General features: G+C 44.7%; 1 protein-coding gene across 1 annotated transcript in view; it reads left to right on the top strand.

The window, feature by feature from the left end:
• CAMTA1 (calmodulin binding transcription activator 1) overlaps positions 1-10,194 on the top strand; it is a 1,380,526-nt gene that overhangs the window by 663,325 nt on the left and 707,007 nt on the right. Inside the window, exon 5 of the mRNA XM_006885914.1 lies at positions 6,953-7,088. Coding sequence (XP_006885976.1) covers positions 6,953-7,088 — 136 coding nt within the window. The remainder of the gene's footprint in view (positions 1-6,952; positions 7,089-10,194) is intronic.

The raw sequence follows: 10,194 nt of genomic DNA, 5'->3' as shown, positions 1-10,194 counted from the left end.
CTCAATACTGAGCTGAAATCCACATTGAAGGCTGTAGGGTTTTTGGTTTTGTTTTTTTTTTTTTTTAAATTTTCTACAAGCATTTTAAGTCCACTTTGGTTTCGGCAAGTATGCTGAAATGCGCTTTCTATCTGTATAATGCACTTTGTTGATGAGTCTTCTTTCAATCCTGTTGTGTCATTCTTCTTCATGGAGTCCAGCTTCTCAAATTATTGTCTTAGCATATAGTTTGAATAGACAGGGAGAAAAGATACAGACCTGATACACACTTTTCTTAATTTTAAGCCATGCAGTTTTCCTTTGTTCTTTTTGGACAACAGGTTTTTGGTCTATTTATAGGTTTCACATGAGCATTCTGGGATTCCCATTCTTCTTTATATTACCCATATTTTGTTATGATCTACACAGTCAAATGCCTTCGTATAGCCAGCAACACCAAACAGACATCTTTCTGGTATCCTCTGCTTTCAGACAAAATCTATCTGATGTTAACTGTGATATCCCTCATGATGTGGCCTCTCTTAAATCCAGCTTGAGTTTCTGGAAGTTCTCTGTTGTTGTATATAGCTGTTTATAGATAATCTTCAGCTTCATACAAGGTTTTATTTGCATGTGATATTAATTACACTGTTTTAAAATTTCCATATACTTTGGATCCCTTTTTTTGGGGGGTGAGAACAAATATTTCCCCCATTCAGTTGGCCAGATGGCTGTCTTCCAAATTTCCTGGCATAGCATGACTGTGTTTGTTTGTTGAAGTGTGTCATTTGATTTTCTATCAATTCCTAGTGCCAATTTCTTCAATGCAACTTGAACTTTGTCCTGCATTACCACTGGTTTTTGATCAAATGCTACTTACTGAAATAGTTCTGTTTCAATTAGTTCTTTTTGCTACAGTAACTCTGTATTCTCTGCACCTACTTTTTCTTTTTTAAATAAATTTTTTTCTACTGGTTTACTTACAAATTCATATACAATGTTATTCACACCAGATCTTTTCCATTTTCCTTACCCTCCCCTCCCTCTTCCCCTCAAATTATGTGACCCTGTGATTACCCCCATTGCCTGTTCTCAGCCCTCTGCTCCTCCTCTCTCCCTATTAGATCCTCATATTTGGTTTACTAGCTATCTTTCTATTTCTACAATAATGGTCTTACACAGTATTTGTCCTTAAAGGATTGTGTCAGTTCACATAACATAATGCTCTCCAGACCCTCCCAAGTTAGATAGTACTTTTCAAAATCATTGTACCTGTATCTGCATCTTTTTTCAATGCTTCCTGAATCAATCAAGATTTTGCTCATAGCACCTTTAATTATTGTAACTCGAAACTTGTAGTGAGATGACACAACCTTGCTTGCTGAAAATGAGAAGGAATTGAAATGCTTGCTGCCAAAAGATCAAAGACCACCCTGCCTTCAATATGGATTTCATTTCAATATCAAGGGGGAAAAATACCTCCGCTCAGGACTCCTAGGCAACATGAGAGATGGAGAAAAGATTGAAGTTGTCAACGATTTCATCTTACTTGGTTCCCTTGGTACCAGCAGTCATGACATCAAAAGACATATTGCGTTGGTAAAGTTTGGTGTCAGGGACTTCTACAAGGTGCTAAGGAGCAATGTTGTCCGTTTAAAGACCAAGGGGCATCTAATTCAAGCCATGGCCTTTTCAGTCATCTTCTATACAGCTGAGAATTGGATGATGAATAAGGATAGCAGCAGAAGAACTGATGATGAGCTTTGGTGTTGGAGAAGAGTTCTGAATAGCCCGTGGACTACCAAAAGAGCAAACAAATATGACTTGGAGAAAGTGCAGCTAAAGAACTCCTTAGAAGCAAGAATGGCAAAACTGAGTATTACAGACCTTGGACATGCTGTTTGGAGGGGCCAGTCCTTTGAAAATGACATGCTTGGATAGGTGAAGGACAGTGAAGCAGGTGAAGATTTTCAGTGAGACAGATTGGCTTAGTAGTGGCTGCAAAAATGGCCTCAATATAGCAGAGTTGGTGGGAATAGCACAGGATAGGGCAGAATTCAGATCCATTGTTTATAAGATTACTACCAGTTGCAGTCAACTTGAGGGCACCTAACAACATGACAACAGCAACAACTTTCTTTTTCGTTCTTGTTTACATTTTCCAAATGATCCATGATCTTTTGACCATATTACACTGCACACTACTGGGTTTGCTAGTTATTTGTCTTTCAGGTAAAGGGATTACTTTATGAGAAATCTCCCTGGTTGGTATTAAGGCCCCATTAATTCACTGTTGTAGTGGAGATCTTGGATTGTTTCTTGAATTTCTCTGTGATTGTTAGTTTTAGTCCAAGTTCTCCCAGAAGGAGATCCTGAGATGAGGATTTGAGTGTAAGCAGATCATTTGGGAGGTGATTCTAGGAAACACTAGAAAAAGAGTGGGAATATTAGAGAGAAAGAAAGGAAAGCAAGTAAAGGGCCCCCTTTTCAAACAAGTTATCACTTTAGACAGCCAGAACTTATTACTTACTGTACGGGGAGCTTTGAGAGATTCTGTGCACACGGAGCTTTGAGAGTTACCAGACGCAGGACAAGGAAGCCAGGGTACTCACCAAGTTCCTATCTGTCTTTGAGTGAAAGACCTGGTCAGTATACTAATGATTAACCAGCTAGTAGAGCAGAACTGAGATTCAAACTTGGGCCAGCCTCCACGGTCTACTCTAGCCAGATGTTGTTGTTATGTACCTTTGAGTCAGAACCAACCCATACCTGACCCTCCAGTGGGTTTTTAGAGGCAATATAATCACACCGGAGGACATTGCCCATCTTTCTCCCACAGACCCGCTGGTGGATTTGACCCACATGTCTTTGGGTTGCCAGTGCAACTCCCTACTACTAAGCCACCAGAGCTCCCAGAGTTCTAAATAGTAACTGCTGTCATTCTGGAGTCAGCCTGACTCCTGTTCTACAACTTTCTGCCTACCAAGACTTGGTTTTCTTAGCTATATAATACCTACCACATAGGATAATTATGAGGGATCGAAAGGTAGATATAGATCAAAATATAATGTCGGTATCGTTGTCAGTATAGTGACTGGTGTAGACATTGGTGTTAGTGGAGATATCAGTGTGCTGTTGTTATGTGCCTTTGATTTGGTTCTGACCCATAGCTGACCCATCAGTGGGTTTTCAGATACATTTATCACATGGGAGGAGATTGCCTATCTTTCTCCTGTGTTAACAGTGGTGAGTTCAAAACAATGCCTTAGATGTAATGTTGTTGTCAATTTTTGTGTAGATGCTGCTGTCAATAGAGTAGTTAGTTACATGCTGATGTTGGTGCAGTTGTAGGTATTCTTGCAGATGCTGCTATAAGCATAGGAGTCAGATGTTGATGCAAATGTCGGTGTCATTCTGGATGTTATTGTCAAAGTCTGGGTATAGGTCGGTATCTGTGTCAGGATCAATATTGGTGTACATAGAGATATCAATGCAGATGCCAGTATCAAAGATGTCTGTGTCAGCATCAATGTCAGTGCAGCTGTTGATGCCCATGCTAATGCTGATGCTGCTGTAGGTATGTGTGGTCAAGCTGGAACTGACCCATAGCTGACCCTCCAGTGGGTTTTCAAAGGCAACCAATTGTATGGGAGGAGATTGTCCATCTTGTCCCCACAGAGCAGCTGGTAGATTTGAACTGTGTGCCTTTGGGATTGCAACACAGCTTCTTACCACAAGGCTACCAGACCTCTCTATGAAGATGATGACGTTCTTATAGATGTTCATATAGGCATAGATGTCAGTGTTGGAGTTGATGTGGGTGTAGATTCCAATGTTATGTTCATCTCAATGTAGAGATAAGTAGGTAGGTAGATGATAGATATAGATAGATAGATGATAGATAGATAGATAGATAGATAGATAGATAGATAGATAGATAGACAAACAGACAGACATATGACACACTCCACCCAGCACCCAGTAAGTGGCCAATAACTGGGAGCTGATGAGTCAGTAAGTCATGGGCTTCCCTGGAGACGCTGATAGCCTTGCTCTCGGCTCGTTCCAGACCTCCTGCATGCAGTCCCTGTTCCCTTTTCTATTCTCAACTCTATTCCCATGTCCTTGTTCCTCTCAGGTAGGTGTTACCTTTTGTATTGTCATAAAACAGTGAAGTCTTGATTTTACTGACCCAGCATGACGAGCCTCTTGCTCCTCTCAGAGAAGCTCCCTCATTTTACTTCTTACCTCTGCTCCTGGCCCGTGATTGACTCTATTCTGGGACTACAATATAGCTGTATTCTCACTGTGTTTTGGAGCACATTTTGGAGCCCTTGTGAAGTGTACCTGTTCCCTTCCTTTGCCAGTCTTAGAACATGTGTGCCATGGTCAATGCCTTTCCCATACACAGAACAGAGGCAAGTTCTAATAAAATCAGATTGGTAGATTAAATGCTATTAGATCGCCCATTATTGCAAGTTAAAATGATGATTCCATTTATTAATGCCATTTAAGCTGGACACTTAAGTTCCATGTGGAATTGCATCCTATTAAGTGTCAAGGCCATTTTCAGAATGGCAGGGGGTAGCTTGGCAAAGGAAGAAGCTTTCTTCTTGTGACTCTGTACATGATGGTATTTGGGGAAATCTATTCTTTTGTGATCATACCAGTAACAGTTTGGGGCCACCTGTCTGGAGACACCCCTGGGACCGTATTTGGAGAGGACAAAGAGACAAGGCAAGTCACATGCCATATCTGAGCACTTAATAAGCTTGATTAGGAGACTATGGAATCTCCTTAAGTGGATAGCAGCTTTCTAGGACCAGAGGCATCTCTGCCAGACCCTCCTGGGCATCTTCATTCCTCTTTGGAGAGGACAAGGTAAATACAGAGATGCATAATTGATCAGACATGTTCCTTTTCTTATGCTGTAGGCAATGATGCTAAGCACATTGGTTGTTGAATCAGTTCCAACTCATAGAGGTCTCATGTGTGTTGAAGTGAAAACTATGCTCTATAGTGTTCACAGTGTCAGAATTTTTGGAAGTGGATCACAGATCTTTCTTTGGAAGTGCCTCCATGTAGACTTGAACCTCGAACCTTTCCATCAGCTGATGAGCACATTAGCAGTTTGCACCACGCAGAGACTCCCTGGCTGGACTTCAGGGCCCTTCCAGTATTAGGTCTGTGGCAAGGGAGGAGGGATTCCAAGGCTTGCAAGATTAGGTATGAGGATCTCTAGCAGAGCTAATGCGGGAAGAGGCAGCTGTAGTCAGTCCCATAGGCAAACCTACCTGCCACTTTGAAATGGCAGAGAATGAGAAGTTTTCAATGCAGACTTGTAAGTGGGAGACAAACACCGTCAGCTGACAGCATTGTGACAAGCGCGCGGAGCTGTTTCCCGATTGTTTTCGTCAGTACAGACTCAGGGAGGAAACCAACACTGACACAAACCAAATTGCACAGTGATCGGGAAACAATGAAGTGTTGGGAGTCACTGTTGAAAGTCTATAATTTCCAATGGAATTGCTGTTTAGTCATCATATTGCTGCTGAATGACATTGTCAGGCTGGGTGGGAGCTGCAATTAGCTGCTGTCACCCTTGCTTGATCCCCCCCCCCCGACAATGGAATATTAAGACATCTATAGCACCATGTTCTGTGCCTAATTGTGAAATAACCTATAGCTCAAAAGAAATAGGATGCTGGTGGCTCTTGCCCCAGGCCAGGGGAGGAAGGGGGGGGTTGTCCCCCAACTAATCATCTGCTCACCTCTGCTGGAGCAGAGCATCTCGCAAGCCAGCTCAGCTCTCCTCAGAAGTGGCCACTTCACTTGCCGTGTTCGTATAAAGAGCTGTCTCACCTTGGCTCAGAGTGAGAGGAGATGACTATGCTGGCTCGCAGGTGCACGGAGTCGCTCGGCATTGCTTATTCTGTGCAGTGTCTTGGGGGTGGGGAGTCAGGCGGAGCTGGCCACAAGATGGGTGGTGAGCTGTTTGCTTCCAGAGGACTCTCTCTTGGACATTGGATTTGCCCACACCTGCTGAACCATGATTCTGGAAATCGTTTACCAGAACGCTTACCCCAGCTGCCCTGATGGATTTTAGTTCATTCTTAGCTTGGTGTTCCCCGAACAACAAAAAAAAGATATGACCATGTATAACCACATGTCGTCCCGTTGCTCTCTGTGGCCATTAGGTGAATTCCCTTTGGGAAGTTCAAGGTTCTTTCCATTCGTTCTTTGAAAGGGCACAAGAACAAGATGTCCCTCTCGCTTAGCAAGCAGAAAATTCTTTTCTTAAGCGATTGTGGCTATGGACCCTGTAGAGGAATTTACCTGGCTGTATCTGAGCCTTTTGACAGTTGAAGCCCAAATAGGAAAGAATCGGGTACTTAGTTCATTTGAGAAGAACTGGAGATGGTGTGCCATATCTAGCAGTAATCTAAATGCAGGCAATGAATCAAAAGCATTTGAGCTCCAGGCATGGCTTCTTCCATTGGTCTATTCTTAACATAGTCATCTAGCGTCTGCGTTCAACTTATTTATTTCCTAATGCTGGGTGATGGATTAAAAGATGTATAGAAAATCTTTCTACAAGAGATAAGCTATCGCGGGCTGCTCCCCCCCCCCCAGCTCTCCTTGCTTTCTTTCTCTGTTTTGTTGGCTTTTTAGTACATAGCCAAGGGCCCCTACCTCGTATATCCTGATTCGACGGTGGCTATTACTAAGGGGATGTTTTTTAAGTCTCTCATTGACACATTGAATTCATTAGGTACCAAACCCACAAGTAAATTTTGGCTGGCCATAAAACACGGTTAATCCAGGGAGCTGCGATGAAAGGTGAAAAATTATGGTCCCGCAAATGTGGAATATTGCTTTTCTGTAGAGACTTTTTACTGGCCTGCAATATCTTTCTTCATAAATTTCTCTTCTGCTTGATTCTCTTGGTAATTTAACCGTTTGTTGTTTCCAGACCCCAGAATGGCTCTATGATCCTCTACAACAGGAAGAAGGTGAAATACAGGAAAGATGGGTATTGCTGGAAAAAGAGGAAAGATGGGAAAACGACCAGAGAGGACCACATGAAACTGAAGGTCCAGGGAGTGGAGGTAAAGACCAGATGAGGTCCTCTTGTTCCCCAAATGTCACGCTGAAACAGAGAATGGAATGCTTTCCAGTAATACGATGCCGGTACCCCCTGTCAACACACTGCTTGCTTGCCAAAACCCTGTTTTGTTTGGCTTTTCCTAATTTCTTACCCTGTAGCTTCCATTCAGGTGTTCAGTGAAGCTGGGTTTCACTGAATTACTTTGTTATAGGGAGTCACTGGGGTGTAGAGATTTGCAAGGTTCCTACAGAATCATTTCTTGTGTTTCTCACAGGAGAGTCTCTGGGTGTATATATTCTGCAGGAGTCAGGGAAAGAGAGTGGTCTAAGGAAGCTCCCTTTTGAGATGGTCTAGATTTCCCCTCTGTCAAGTAGTCCCTTAGAAACTGGTAATTCTCCATCCAGAGCCTGCCCCCCTCCCTTAACTGACAGTTTACCATCTCCCCACCCCCCTGCCTTGGGCTTCTCAAGTTCAGAGAGTGCACTGATGTTAAGGATCAATCCTGCATGATCGTTTAAGGGGATTGGGTGCTGCAGACAGCATCTTGGGCTCTTGTGTGCACTTCAGGGTTTGGTCCCTGGGTGGAGACTGCATCTTGGGGAAGGCTGATTGCTTTGCTTTGCTTCCAGCCCTCTGACTGTGGTCCTTGGGCAGCCAGTGAGAAATACCCCTGGTTTCTCTTCTTCATCATCCGATAGCCTAGCTAGGTTCACAATGATAGAGGGAGCGAATGTGAATTGTGTGAATTGTTGGGGTGCTCATTAGAGGGGGAGCTCTTGTGACGAGTCGGTAGGGAGTTGCATTGCTTACCTAAACAGTGCACCTCCCTGATGGTTTAAACCCACCAGCGGATCCAAGGGAAAAAATTCCTCCAACGTCATTTACAGCCTTGGAAACCTGCTGGAGGGTCACCTGTCAGTCAGATATGACCAGGAGTAAGTGAGTGAGAGAGAATTAGTGAGGGCGCAATTCTGTGCTTTTCTCAGACCCCTGAGAGAGGACCTTCCCCGGTGCCTGGCTGGCTGAGGCTAGGGCCTGCGAGACCCGTATGTGATCCACTTGGTAATTCCAACGGGTGGAAGGGAGGAGGGATTCTGGGGTCTGTGGGTGTGCTGGGTCCCTGGGCATGCCATGATTGAGAGCCTGGATGGCAAGCCCACTTGAGCTCAATGGATTGCCCTGCCAAGCTGACGTCTTTTGTGACGCACTCCGTCATTATGCCTTTTTCTATATTAATCATGTGCCTTTACGGCTGTTAAAAATAGCATCAAATGGCTTTTGTTATATTACCCCACAGGGAGAGATAACTTTTGTTTTATGTGGGTTTTTTTTTCCTTGCACCTAATAACAATGCTTTATGATGATGAACAAAAGGAAAACCTCTGTATGTGAACACTCCAGTCCCCTACCCTCTCCTGCGCACAGTGTTTGCACAGCGGGGTTTAATTGACTGCATGGAGCATTAAAATGCAGATTACCGTGAGCACGCTGCTCTGAACCACCTCTCGGACTGTGACCATTGATTGTGCAAATATACATTAGCTATTATCGCACAGAGCCGAGGAAGGCAGCACCCGGCTCTTAGGAGAGTGGGGTGCTCATCTCCCACAATGGAATAATCAGTAGAGATGGAGAGGGCGCACGGTGGGCCACAGAAGGGGGATCCAGGTCACCCTGGCACTGCCAGCCTGCTCAGAGGCATTCATGCTGCTACAGCAGCCAGTGGCCCCCGTGTCTGTGGGCCCCTGCATTTTTCATCTTTAGTAATACGTAAATCAGGAACTTAGGGTCATAAGTAATAGCAGAGCAGAATTCTTCCTCGGCAGTGGCTCAGAAGCCCTGGGTTTGGGGGGGTGGGAGGGAAGATATAGCCACAGTGTTCATTTTCTCCCCTTGTGTTATAAATTAGAATTGTCACGGAGTGGGATCCGAATGATTTATGGCTATTTTTAGGCCGTATTTATGTTTGGAGTTATTTGTGGCTCCCACGCTTAGAGCCTAATGAGGAGACACATGTGCAGGGGCGGGAGGGGCACTCCAAACACAGAGGGAAACGTGCTAGACAGGGAAGGTGCCCAGGACACGCAGGGGGGCCTTGAACTGTGTCTCCAGGATATCGCCTTCAAGTTCTTAGGGAGTGAGGGCCCCACGGCAGAGCACTGTGGGTGGTCTTGTCCATCAACCTCAGGGGCAGATTACGTCTCAGCCACATAGAAGTCTGAGCAGCTGAGGGCCTTCCCTCGGGGAGATGTATTACAAACCATTTAGCAAATATTGATGGCATACCTATTCTGTCCAAACCCTGTGATGTCTGCAGAGAAACAAGACACCAGCTGGGTTCTCTGCCCCTACAGTCTCACGGGGTCATGCTGGCGAGACATTCATGTCCCTGTTGTCATTGTTAGGTGCTGTCGAATCAATTCCCGCTCCTAGTGAGACGTAGTACAGAGTAGAATTGCCTCATTTGGTTTTCTGGCCCGTGATCTTTGCCAGAGAAGATGGCCAGCTCTTTCTTCTGTAGAGCGGCCGAGTGGATTCCCAGGGCCACCCTTCCCGTTAGCACCTGAATGCTTAAGCATTACACCAGCAGAAGTCCCCCCAAGGAGCCTAACAGTGCTGAGAAGCACCCAGGACTTGGCTCTCTAGGAAGCATGCTGGGAGTGCAGAGTGGCCCAGCATGGCTAGGGAAGCTTCCTAAGGGTGGGGTGGTATAAAATCAGCCCTTCTTAAGTTTGGGTAGGATTGTGTGTGTGTAGATATGTGTGGTGTGTTATGCTGTTTTTGAATTATTTTGTTGTTGGTTACCATCAAGCCAAATAAGTCGGGGCTTAACGAAGATCCCTCTGTGTACAGAGTAGAACTACCCTCCAGGGTTTTCAGGGATGTGATCTTTTGGAAGTAGATTATAAGACCTGTCTTCTGAGGTGCTTCTAGGTGGGTTTGAACTCCCAGCCTTTCAGCTAGTAGTCAAGCACTTAACCATTTTGGCCACCTGTGTTGTGTAGTTTTTCTGTGGTTTGAACCCTTTTTGTGTTGACAGATCTCCTTTGGCCCTTTTAACTTCTTTGTAGTACTCCACTGTAAAAGCACTTACCCCCCCCCCCCCC

Source organism: Elephantulus edwardii, unplaced genomic scaffold (genome assembly GCF_000299155.1).
Source record: "Elephantulus edwardii isolate Elephantulus edwardi_28Jun2011 unplaced genomic scaffold, EleEdw1.0 scaffold00045, whole genome shotgun sequence".
Lineage (NCBI taxonomy): Eukaryota > Metazoa > Chordata > Mammalia > Macroscelidea > Macroscelididae > Elephantulus > Elephantulus edwardii.
This window is presented reverse-complemented; position numbering and strand designations above follow the sequence as displayed.